The 14,032-nt window shown below is 45.0% G+C and overlaps 1 protein-coding gene across 1 annotated transcript; it reads left to right on the forward strand.

The window, feature by feature from the left end:
* Positions 1-12,216: 12,216 nt before the first annotated feature.
* Positions 12,217-13,115, forward strand: BJ212DRAFT_1478084 (uncharacterized protein; the record flags this gene model as incomplete). The annotated part of the gene is made up of 2 exons (XM_041339654.1): positions 12,217-13,012; positions 13,072-13,115. 2 exons carry the CDS (start codon positions 12,217-12,219, stop codon positions 13,113-13,115), a joined length of 840 nt encoding a protein of 279 aa, XP_041196053.1.
* Positions 13,116-14,032: the final 917 nt, after the last annotated feature.

Raw genomic sequence — 14,032 nt, forward strand, 5'->3', positions numbered from 1 at the left:
ATTCGCCCCATCCACCCCATTCATGTTCTATTCGTCCATACTGCTGGTCCCTGACTCTGCCTTGGCCAACCCAGGCACATGACATGCACCTCCACATCACTACAATGGCTAGTGGGCACCCCAGATCTCATGCAGATCCACCCAGCAAAGGGTCTCAGCCAAGTAGAGTGAGCATCAGTGTTTGCCATGATGCCACTGTGCAAAAGCCGAAGAGGATGATGATGATGACAGGAGCAATGGTGATTGGGGTTTGGGAAAAAAAACAGTTGCTAGAAGATCAGAGAATATATTAGTAGTAGTTGCCAAGCAATAAGGGCATCAAGTGCACTGTGGATCATACAAAGATTCGAGAGAGGTTTGAACGAGTTCAGATGCATTCAGAACACATTCACAAGTTTCAAGCATCAGCCGAATACTGAACATAATAATGCGTCCAGTCCTTACAGTATGCTGAACTGGGACTGAACCTATGGTCCAGTTCAGAAAGGTTCAGGTCTGAACCAAAGTTCTGAACTGGACTCTGGCAGCACTAGAGGTTGATGTGCTTGGTACATGACTGAAACTTTCCATTTGATGCAAGAGCAATGGCTGCCTGATTGTCGCAGAAAACTGGGATAGGGTGTGGAGGAGGTTCATAGAGCTTGCCTATGAGTAGCTGCAGGTAAAGTAGCTCATGTATCACACTCATCAGGGCAATATACTCAGCCTCTGTGGTGGACAGGGCAATCAGTGGCTGCTTATGCACACTCCAGGCTACCGGGCCTCCATTCAGGAATACTATGTATCCTGACATGGAATGTCTATGGGGCTAGGATGCCCAGTCTGCATCAATAAACACTTCCAGTCCCCCATCTGTTAACCCCAAGGTCAGCTCAAAATTGGCAGTACCCTTTAGATAGCAGAGGCTTGCTTGGTGGCCTCCCAATGGGGTCTACCAGGGTTCCACATAAATTGGGATAGGGTTGCTACAGGGAAGGCAAGGTCAGGGCAGGTACTGATGGCTGCATACATCAGGGACCCAATGGCCCTCTGGTACAGTATGTCTTGCATTGCTTGCAGCTCTGCCGCTGTAGCAGGTCCTTGCTCCACTGACAAGGCAAGACCTGGTTCTATGGGAGTCAGTGCACTCTTAGCATCACCTAAGTAGAACCAGTCAACAATTGTCTCAACATAGGCCTTTTTGGAGAGGGTTAAGATACATGCAGTACAGTCTCTGGTTACCTTCAGTCCATAACAACCAGTTTAGTTCCCCTAGATCCAAGATCTTGAAGTACTCCTGGAGCTGGGACTTGAAGTGTCTGATATGGGAGATGTGGTTCACTGTAATGGCCATGTCATCAACAGAGACAGTGATGACCATGTGCTCATCCTGGGTATGTTTGTAGTAGATGGCCTGGTCAACCTTAGAGTGACTAAAATGCAGGTCCTCAAAGACACCTGCTAGCTCCTCAGCCCACTCAAAACCAGCTTGCTTTAGCCCAGGTAAGCTTCTCCTCAACCTCAGTACCTTTCCTTGTTCACCATCCTTCAGATATCCAGGTGGCGCCCTCATGTAGATCTCCTCCTGGATGCTAGCATAGAGGTACACACTTTTAATGTCGACTTGGTGGATCTCCCAGTCCTTCTGAGTGGCCATCATTAGGACCATGTGAATGGTTATCATATTAGTGGTGGGAGTGAATGTGTCAAAATAGTTGACCCCAAACTGCTGCCTCTGGCCATTGGTGATGAGATGGGCACATAGTTTGAGTTTCTCACCATCAGGACCACACTTGGTGGCCAATATGAAGTGGCAAGGGATGATGTTGGCACCTCTAGGTAGGTCAGCCACTTCCCAGGTACCTAACTTCTCCAGTTGGCTGATTTCATAATCCAGCGCTTCCTGCCATTCAACACCATCTGGTCCATTCAGCACTTGCTGCAAGGTGGGTTCTGGGACTGCTGTGGCTAGGGCCAACTCCAGGTGAGCTGTTTCATCCAGGAGGTCCAACTCTGATGCCTCTAACAGACTCTCTATGGCCACTAACATGCTCTCACCCTTACTACCTCCTGCCTTGGCTCCTTTTCCACTCTGCAGGTCAGCATAATAGCCTAGAGGTTCCCTGAGACAGGTTATCCTTGGAGCCAGTGGGGTTATAGGTTGCTGTGGAGTCATTCTGGGGGGAGTAGAAGGTGGTGGGATGGCCTGGATGTTAGGTGTATTGCTCATTCCAGTGAGGATATTGTTGCTGTTGTTGTTGTATTCATCATTCACAGTAGCAGTGGTAGTAGATTCCCCCTTGTCCAGGACATCCTCTGCCACAAGGATCTCTGTGGGACCAAAGGTGAGGTTTCATTCAACTGAAATTCAACATTTTGACAGCCAATACACTCTATAACCTTTGCTCTCAGTGTCTACACCCACAAACAATGCCTCCTCCACCATTGCCTCCAACTTCCTGGCCTCCAGGAGATGGACATAGATGGTGGCCCTGAATTTGTGTGCTTGGGAGAGGTTGGGTTTTGACTTCTGAATGAGTTTGTAGGGCATTGTACCAGGGATTGCCCTTGAAGGTAAGTGATTCTTCAACCAGGTGGCATAGTTGACGGCTCCAGCCCACAGGTACTTAGGGAGGTCTTTAGCCAGGAGCATAGCCCTTCCATGCTCCACCAGAGTCCTGTTGAGTTGCTCCACCACCCCATTCTGCTGAGGTGAGTCATGGACTGTCAATTGCCTCTCTATCCCTTGTAGTTGCAGATACTCATCAAACTCAGCAGACAGATATTCTCATTTTGCACAGACAGACACCTGGAGACTGGCAACCTAGCCATGCCTCATACACTTTGAAAGCTGTAAGTGCCTCACTTTTGAGTTTCAGGAAGTGAAACTGATATAATACAGGCAGCCCCCCAAGCTTGTTGTTTTTGCAGGTCCCCAGAGGTCAGTGTGCACCAGTTCACCATAGGTAAGTGCTCAGTTTTTGGTCTTATCAGGGAACAGCTTATGTGTTGACTTTGCCTTGATACAGACATTGCAGAACTCTGGTTTGGAGCTGGTATCTATCTCAATCCCAGTGACTAGGCCCTTTTTGACCATGTCTATGACTGCCATTTGGGAGACATGCCCCAGGACACGGTGTAGGTCACCCATAGTGAGTTTGGTCTGTGCTATATTTCCATGCTGACAACTTGCCGCTACGCTATAAAGGCCTTGGACTTGCAGGATCTCCACAATGACCTGGCATTCAGGTGCCTTTGACAAGATTTTGCACATACATCCTTTGAACAGGACTGCAAGACCAGCCACCATTATCTGATTCATGGAAATGAGGGTGAAAGCCATCTTAGGTGCATATAGTGTGTTCTTCAAGGTCACAGTGGTCCATTTCTGACCCAGAGGTAGGTCTACCTTAATGTCTCCTCTACCTATAGCACTCAATGTAGAGCTGTCAGCCATGTGGATGTCCTGGGGAGGAATGGTGATGAAGTTGGAGAATTTTGCCCAGTCTGGGCAGAAGTGGAAGGTGGTGCCAGAGTTGACTATAGTGCCCCTCTTCTCGACAGGTATGTTTAAGTCCTTAGCTATACTAGCCAAGTCTGACATGACAAAGGCAAACTGGTCCTGTGGTTTGGACTTTGCAGCTGAATTAGCTGTCTGTTTTTGTCCCCTCTCACCCTTCTTCCTCTGCTGACTTGGACCTTGTCCTTCCTTCCCTCCTCCTGGTCTCCAGCAATCTGTCTTATAGTGGCCCTTTTGGTCACAATTGAAGCAGGTAACATCTGCATTGGTTTTGCTGGAACCATTGGATGTCTGGCCTTTGCCCTTGCTCTCCCTTGCAGATAGGGCAGAGCTAGTGCCCTTTTTGGTGGGATGACACTCGGTGAGTTGTCGATGCTCAAACTCCTCAGTTATGATGGTGATGAGTTCATTAGAGGTAAGTGGTGTTTTGGTTATCTTTGCGGCTGTGCTGACGGAGGATAGAAGGGGGCGATAGGATTCAGGAAGTGAGCCTAGGATGATGGCATGGAAGTCCGCATCTATGATACTAACCCCCATCCCAGCTAGGGATTCCCAGAGTCTCAGTAACTCAGACAAGTGTTGTTATAGTCATGTACACCCCTATTCATTTTCCATTACTATCCTTGTATTACGTCATGAGCTGCATGATGCTGCTGCTAGACCTGTTTCCTATATTTGTATTACATCACAATCGCTACAGCCATCACTAGATGACTCATTTCTTATCTCTGACTCATTGTTGACTTACGCCTGCCCTGAATCATCTATGTCTTATATATAGTCAACAATGTACTTAGTAGCTTTTTACTTTAATCTTACTAGGTTTTCACCTGGATAACTCTTTCGTTTAGGATCTCCAATCCTAAATCATCTGAACCGATATTCAAAGCAGACACACTCTCTTTGCTTTGTCTTATGAACTTTATATTTGTAAAGTCTTGATTCAACTCCAGCCGTTACTCTTATCAAGCTGCTGTCATTGCAACTATCCTAGTTCATAACAAAAGATTAAAGTACACTACCGACCCTCTCCATCCAGGAGGTCCCAGAAACCAGAATCAGGCAGAGGGAGATGCAACATCCCCTGCAAATCAGACATATCACTAGACCAGAAAGCTCAGGATGTCAGCACCAACAACTGCCCCAGAACTTAAAGCCGGAGCTCCAACATCTTATGATGGAAGCCCTCAGCAGGCTTTATGATGGTTGTTTTTGATTAAGGCATACTTTGCCCTTAATGCTACAATCTATAACACTGATGAAAAGAAAGTCATCACCGCTCTCGCATACATGACCGAAGATAGTGTGATGGGTTGGGCCCTCACCTTTTACACTGAGGTTGACAACTCTGTTTCCAAATCTTATGGAACTTTTGTGAACTTTGAAACAAAGTTCAAAGAAGCCTTTGTACCAGCCAATGCCATTGGCATGGCTATGAACAAGCTCCGCACTTTGAAACAGATGGGCAACCTCACTTCTTACATCGCCAGTTTCAAGACCCTTGCTGCACAAGCCTCTGTGAAGCAGGACACCATCTTGATCACCTTTTTCAACAATGGACTTAAGAAAGGAATCGGCAACTCCATTTATCAAATGGAAACCATTCCCACAGACTTCGACAAGTATGTCACTGCAGCTATCAGGCTTGATAGCAATTGGCAAAGAGGTGCCATGTTCCATTAGAACAACTGCGCCACTACCAAACCAACTGGACAGTGATATGTACCTAGACCCTCCATAGATCAACATGATCCAAATGCCATGGAGGTAGATCAGCTCACTGAAGCTGAAAGGAGCAAGCACATGAATAAAGGATTATGTTTCACATGCCACCAGAAAGGACACATGACCAGAGCATGCCCTCAGAAGAAGAATGGAAAAACCCCCATTTGTCATGAAGAGATAGAAGATAGTGACAAGGAAGATGAAGATACAATGATCTGTCACCTAGCCGAGGATTTTTGATATGGAAGACTGGATTGATGTCAGTATCTTCCAATGTACCTATCAGACTTGTATGAAGTATTGGAATCAGAAAGGAACTTTGCGTTCCCATTTCCCTTATCTTTAAAACCCATCTGAAAACCATTGAAACAATGGCTGTTGTTGACTCCAGCACCACCAGAACATTTATCTCCAAAGACTTCGTTAAACTCCATAGTATCAGAATGCACAAGCTTACAAAACCATTCTGGGTTACCACTGTGGATGGAAGCTATGCAAAAGGGGGTGCCATCACTCATTATTGCATCCTTATCATGAAAATTGATGAACAACCCATGATTGGAAAATTCAACATCACACGACTCAGCCGCTGTGACCAGATTTTACTTGGGATTCCTTGGCTGTGTGCCATGGACCCAGTAATTAGGTGGAAGGTGGAAACATTAGAACTTCCTTGAACTGAGAAAGCAATCAGATCGAAGAAGATGTCAATACTGAATGGAAGAAGAATAGTCTCCTGCCTCTCTTCCAGAAAATCAAGAAGGAACCAACCCCAGTTGTAGTGCTGCCAAAGGTGCCTCCTGTGAAGTCCATCCCAATTACGTTATCCCAAGAACTGCTACCCCAAACCACCATTGAAGAAATCCCAGATGAAGAAGAACCCCCAGTATTACCTAGCCTTGACCCCATCCCCAATGATGACAATGATTCCTTTGATATGAATGATGACATATGGACCCAAGACTATGCACCTCCTGTGTGAGAACTTGCAACTTACCACCTTGACGACGATGAGTACTTAGTTGAATACCCTGTTGATGCCACTGAGCTCTGGGTCTTCACAAATGTCTCTATGGACACCCCATTAACCAAAGATGGTACTAGTATTGTGGAACAGAAACCCACAGTTACACCCCTGTCACAGCCTATAGAATATGTTAAAACCAGTAACAAAGCGCAGCAGCTTGCTTTAGCAGCTGGGCTTGAACACAAAAAGAAATTGTTCGAAGAACTCATCCCTTCCTACCTTCATGATTTCGCTGATATCTTCACAAAGGACAGTCTTAACCAGTTACCACCAGAATGACCCAGTATTGACCATCGCATTGAAACTAAACCCAGTTTTATTCCCAAAATGTCAAAAGTGTACCCATTATCAGAAGCAGAACATACTGCTGTCAAAGCTTTTATTGAAGAAAATGTAAAGAAAGGTTTTATCTCTGAATCGAAGTCACCACAAGCAAGCAGCTTCTTCTTTGTAGGAAAGAAAAGCAGAGATCTTTGCCCCTGTCAGGACTATCAGTACATCAATGATTGGACAGTTAAGAACGCTTACCCTCTCCCACTACCGCTTTCATTGGTTGCTCGACTGCATGGTGCAAAGTACTTCACAAAGATGGATGTCCATTCCAGCTACAACAATATCTGGATTCACCCTGATGATCATTGGAAAGCTGCCTTCACCACTGAATATGGACTGTTTGAACCAAATGTCATGTTCTTTGGCCTTTGCAACTCTCCTGCCACATTCCAGGCATATATGAATCATACCTTCCAACAAGAAATCAATGAAGGATGGCTTGTCATTTATATGGATGATATTCTGATCTTTTCCAACAACCTTGCCTCTCATCATGATTGAACTCAACACGTTCTTGACAGAAATCATCAGGAAAAGCTTTTCCTAAAGCCAGAAAAATGTACCTTCGACACACAAGAAGTGGAATACCTAGGCATGATCATACACCCGGGTTGTATTGCAATGGATGTCACCAAGACTGACAGTATCCGCAATTGGCCTGTTCCCAACACAGTAAAAGAGGTTCAGTTGTTTTTAGGGTTTTGTAACTTCTACCAGAACTTCATCCCTCATTACTCTGATATCACTCGACTGCTAATCGACCTTACCAAGAAGAACACCATATTCCAGTGGTCGGACCAATGCACTTCCACTTTCTCCATGTTGAAAGAATGTTTCCTGAAGCAACCCGTCCTCCAAAACCCAGACCTGAGTCGACAGTTTGCTGTGGCCACAGATGCTTCACTAGTTGCCACTGGTGCAGTGTTGCTACAGATGGATGAAAATGGGGTTTACCACCCATGTGGATATCTATCACAGACCCTGAACCCAGCGGAACATAACTACCAGATATTTAATCAAGAACTCCTAGTGGTTATTCACACTCTGACTGAATGGCATCATTACCTTGAAGGGAACCCCCATCCCATCCTTGTCTTCACTGATCACAAGAATCTCCTATACTCCCACTCAGCACAAAAGTTAACCCGCAGACAAGCCCATTGGCAACTCATTCTATCCTGTTATGATATCGAACTCCACCATGTTCTGGAACTAAACTTGCCACTCCTGATGCTCTCTCACAGCATCCTGATCATGGAACTGGACATGATGATAATGATGATGTCACTCTTCTCCCTGACTCCATGTTTGTTCACCTTCTTGACATTGAACTCATGACCACTCTTGCAAACCCCAATCCCTCCAATCCCAACCCCATCTTCAAAGCCACCTCTGATGCCCTTGATGGCTTATCTCTCCCTCCCATGAAATCCGCACTTGCTGATTGGACAATCAAGGACGATATTCTTTACTATAAAGATCATGCCTATGTCTGACCTGCTGGTCAGCATCTTATTCTTGAATGATGTCATGATCATGCTACCACTGGTCATCCCAGCTGTTTTAAAACTGAAGAACTTGTCAAATGGGACTTTTGGTGGCCATCTATGGGCACCTATATCCATAAATATGTTGAGGGTTGTGCCCTTTGTCAGCAAATGAAATCTGATACCCACCCGATGACACCACCTCTTGTCCCAATCCCCTCTGCTGCTGCTGCACTGTTCACCCAGGTCTCTGTCAACCTTATCACTGACCTTCCCCCATGTGCTGGTTTTGATTCTGTTATGGTCGTGGTAGACCATGGCCTTATGAAGGGGGTAATTCTAATCCCTTGCACAAAAACCATTACTTCTGAAGGCGTCTCTAAGAAATTTTTCAAATACGTTTACCACCAATTTGGACTACACAAGAAAGTCATTTCTGATCACAGACCGCAATTCATATCAAAGTTCTCAAAAGCCCTTGCCAAGCTTTTGAAATACAACATAGCCACATCAACTGCTTATCATCCCCAGACTGATGGTTAGACTGAACATCTTAATCAAGAACTTGAAACCTATCTCCACATCTACTGCCATAATCACCCTGAAGATTGGGTAGAACATCTCCCAATGGCAGAATTCGTCCACAACCACCGAAGACATGACTCCCATAATGCCTCACCATTCTTCCTGATGATGGGATATGAACCAAGAGCTCTTCCTCATGTACTCTCCAACTCTACTGTCCCTGCCGCAGAAGATAGGCTTCACTCGCTTCAGAAATCAAGAGAAGAAGCATTGTCCTGTCATAACCTCACTATGCAACGAATGGCCAAACAAAGTCATGGACAGAAATACCATCCATGGAAGATAGGAGATAAGGTTTGGTTATCAGGAAAAAATTTGATCATGCAGTTACCATCATGGAAACTCATGCCAAAGCAATATGGCCCCTTTTCCATCATTGACGTATTATCTCCTATCATGTTCACACTCCAGTTGCCATCACAATGGAAAGTTCACTCCACATTCCATGCTTCTGAACTATCATCCTATCATGAAACAGAAATCCATGGTCTGAACTTCCATGACCCTCCCCCAGACATCATTGATAACAAAGAATATGAAGTCGATGTGATCTTATTGCACAAAGGCGTGGGTAAATGAAGATGCTATCTAGTGTCTTGGAAAGGATACTCCTCAGCCAGTAATGAATGGATCCCAGAAGAGAACCTTAGCAACACCGCTGATGTTCTCTCTGCATATAAAAAGACTCATCAATTGTAACTTTCAAACAATGTCTCTTGAACACTTACGCCTCTGTATCCAATGCATTGAAGAACTTACCGCTGCTATGAACACTGTATCTGAAAGCATCGCTCACCCACTATCCCTCATTGACTACCAAACTGCCACCATTGCTAATTTAACCACTGCTGAGAATACCACTCCTCCTGTCACATCTCCACCCTTATCTGATACTACCCTCTTTAACGACTCCAGTCTCTCCAACTACTTCACAATCCTTGATGAAATTGAAAATAACACCCTATTTGAATCTGCCATCACATCCCTGCAATACGCAATTGAAATAGATCTTATTCTAGGAGAAAACAGAGCAATCCCTAGCGGACTCCTTGTCAGAATCATCAGAGATGCTAGCCTCGTTGAATGTACCACCAACCTTCTTGATGACAAGCATCACAAGACCATCTTCCGTCACTTTCATATACATATTCATAATACTCCAATCCACCTGCTGCCTTCTACTACTAAAGAGGCTATCAGAGAAGCTATCCACATTGTCACAGAATGAATCGCTACCAACCCAGTCATGTGATCCCCTTCCCCACATATTGCTGTTCCAATCCCACCGCTGGTTCTTCCAACAGCTACTATTGAGCACCCAGATGATGGTATCCCTCCTATTGCTGTACTTGATGTACCAGCTTCTCCTTCTCCTACCCCCATCACACCCACTACATGTTGATACCCTACTAGGCGCAGATCCGCTCATATTGCTAAATGCACAGCGTCAGCTTCCCCACACAGAAACCATAAACAATGATCCAGATCCCCATCTCCACCCACAAAGTCATCCACTATCACCACCATAAAAACAGCAACCATTGACAACATAGTATGTTGCAACTGTCATATCACTGGGCATTGTCACAAGAACTGCCCAGCATATTACTGCCGAGTCTGCAAGGAGTATGCACCCAGACACTTATCGGCCTTTTGTAAGGACCTGAAAGGAGAAGCAGTTATTCCACTGGTTTGGACTGACACTGGTTTCTATGAAGCCCTTGCTTGTTGGGAGATCAAGCAGGATGCCATTTATCATGCTGCTGAGATGGCTGATAAGTCGTTTACTATTACAGAGGAGCAAAATGACTTGCTGGACTCTAACTATGATGCTGACCCAATTTATTGGGCTAATCAGGATAACTGAAGTTGGTGACTTTGTTCCTAACCAAGGGGTAATGTTACAGTCATGTACGCCCCTATTCATTTTCCATTACTATCCTTGTATTACGTCATGAGCCGCATGATGCCACTGCTAGACCTGTTTCCTATATTTGTATTACATCACAATCGCTGCAGCCATCACTAGATGACTCATTTCTTATCTCTGACTCATTGTTGACTTATGCCTGCCCTGAATCATCTATGTCTTATATATAGTCAACAATGTACTTAGTAGTTTTTTACTTTAATCTTACTAGGTTTTCACTTGGATAACTCTTTCATTTAGGATCTCCAATCCTAAATCATCTGAACCGATATTCAAAGCAGACACACTCTCTTTGCTTTGTCTTATGAACTTTACATTTGTAAAGTTTTGATTCAACTCTAGCCATCGCTCTTATCAAGCTGTTGTCATTGCGACTATCCTAGTTCATAACAAGTGTGCCTTGATGTCTCCTCCTTCTTCACACCTCATCTCCTGCATGTGGTGATGCATATCAATTTGTATGAGTTCAGTCTTGCCCTCATGTATCTGACAGATCTCTGCCCAGATTTCAGATGCCTCATAGAGGTTCTGCACATGCAGTAATAGTCAATCAGTGATCATACTAAAAATCTGCTGCTTGACCAGTGCATTCTTTTGCTGGTACTCATCAACCTTCTTTTTGTGCTCATCTAATTCAGTCTGTGAGGGCACTGTACCATCTGTCTTGACAGGGGTCTTAGTATTCTTGTCAAGGGCAAAAGGGGCTGGCTTGTAGGCTTGACCATCGGTATATCACATCAGACCTCAGGCTCCTATTGCTGTTAATGTTTGTTCCTTATAGGCTATCCAGTTCAAGCTGTCTTCTGCAAGCTTCAGGATATTGAACAGGCTGGAGTTGGTTCTGGGGAGCATAGAGTCCATGGTTGAGGCAGGGCTCATAACCTGCAGTAATAAGAAGAGCGGGAGGGATGAGGAGTTTATTAAACAAGTAAAATCTCAGTGTCTTGGAAAAGAACTGAGATGCCAGGACACTGCTACTGGCATTTTTAAGGTAAGTACATTGACAACAATAATGTATTAAAACAAAACAGAAAAATGGGGGGCCCTTGATCTCATACCATGACCATGGTCGAGAATTCCCACGCCTAAAAAGCGGGCAAGGTCGAGCTATCGTAGCTCTCAGCATCATCTGGCCTATGAACCATATTAAAAAACTCTTATAACTCTTACAACTAACAGAATATTGACCCAATGCTGGAAATCTTGATATGAAATAAAACTTTCCGAACACATGACTTCAACAAACAATGATGAAAAGAATAACCTGATCACACATAACCACACACGTCAATGAAAATGACTTGAATGCACCATAAGTGAACGACTAAGACACCTGAATATGTCAAGACGACTGCATGAAGATAACAGCACAGACCTGCACATAAAACAGCGCCCCTCCACCACCTTTTTTTTCAACACATACTAACCTTCTCATCATAAAACCCCCTTATGAAAAACATCACTCACCTAGCTAACTGTAATAAACCATAGGAAATCACCAAAACTGAGATGATCTCAGCCACGATGCCCCTACCAAACCACCCTGGAATACTACAAGGAGAAAACTGCGCAGAATGAAGAGGACTATAAAAACCCAACCCCCAGCATGACATTCCCCATCCAAACAATAATGAAAGATAAAGAACCCACTTCCGTCAAGGCCATCACACAGGCCACTCACCCATACCCCACCACCCCCCACCCAACATCTCAATCTTCCAAGTCCAGACCAAAATATTTCCTGCCAGATGTCCTACAAGAAGACAATCTGGAGAGTGTGATGGATCTGATCCCATACCAGCCTGATCCACCATCCCCTACCTCCCCTCCCAGTCCACAATCCCCCCCTGATACACCAACCCCTGGAGATCACATAAACTGTGTCCACCCCCTCAGACCTGACCTCCTGGTATACAAGGAATTCAATGTTAAGGTACACACTCCTAGCGCCAACGACACCCATGAAACCGGTCTCACCAGCTCTATCCATGCCCCCAGTAATGTATCGGGAGACCAGTTGATGAACAACCTCCTAAGCCCTACTGCCACACACACTCCTATGCCAGAAGAACAAGCTATCCTAGTGCACCTGGTGCTCACAGATATGAACCAGTCTGTGTTAAGTCACAATGGCATGAGCCAAAGCACAGCCCTCCCACAATTCACCCCTGCCCTAACCAGTGGATTTCCAATTATACACATGCTTCACTCAGCACAAATTTTCGACCACTTGGACAACAGGGTCCTGCTCGCCTGGTTCCAGGTTGAGCACCCTAAGTTCATGGTTCAAGTTTTTAATCATTCAGGAAAGGGTGTAGCTGAACAGGCTGCCATAATAGCAGAACATATATGCACCACCATCACTACCATAGTAGAGTCCATCCATCATACCACCCCTGTCTGCATTTCCCCACCACAACCCCAAGGTAGAAAAGGAGCAAAAGGCCTACCAATCAGTTTCTTAGTTCACAAAGTAACCAACAAGACGAAGGACCTAATCCTGCATCAATGCATATGGTCCACAACTGATCTCACTTTCGAAGCCCTTCCCTTTAACTGCGTGCATCCCCCCAAACTTCTCTTCGGTCTAACAGGTTTCACAACACTAGATGTAGCCACAATTCTCCAAGCTGTCACAGAAATGTGGACTCAAGAAGAGCACTGCAACCACATTGACAAACTCTTCTCAAGCTGTGGCCTACCTGACAACAAGATGATATATAAGGCAACCCATGACTTCATCTCGTCATGCCACGTTGAACTCTTAGATTTCAAGATAACAGGAGGTCTCTCAGTACCCCACTTCAATATTCTTGCATCCAGTCCCACCAATGATGCACAGACCTGGACTGACCTCAGACTCTACCTAAGCTCACTCACTTACTCAACCAGTCTCAATGGTTGCAGAAATGTGACAGCTCTTTTCACTTGCCAAATCTGCCGCTCCCTTGCCCACCCACATGGTTTATGTCCATTCCCACTCACCCCCCACTGGAACGGCCCAAAAGTGGGCAATAGAACCAGCAACAACACATCTTGCCCAAATGGGAGAACTAGGGAGAACAGGCCCAACCGGAATGCCTGACCATGACATGACCTAATTCATGAAGTACATACTCGACAAGAATAGCACATACTTAACTAAGAACCACCCTCACTTACCTACCTTCAATCCCCCCTCAGTTTTATGACTCAGATACACCCTCATACACCTACATATCCATCTCACCTTAGTCTGCATACAGCAATCACAGTCCTTTCTACCAGAAACATACAGAAAACGTAACATAACAAAATGATGCAACACTCCCACCTTAAGCCTGACCCTTAAGATCACATGAGCAGTTGATAAAATATGTCCAATTACAATGAGACACAAATTAGAAAAACAAAACCTCGGCCCAAGTGTACTGACTGTTTGTAAAAATGGGACAGGAAAGCTGTGG

This window comes from Suillus subaureus (assembly GCF_016647635.1).
Source record: "Suillus subaureus strain MN1 chromosome Unknown BJ212scaffold_7, whole genome shotgun sequence".
In the NCBI taxonomy this organism is placed as follows: Eukaryota; Fungi; Basidiomycota; class Agaricomycetes; order Boletales; family Suillaceae; genus Suillus; species Suillus subaureus.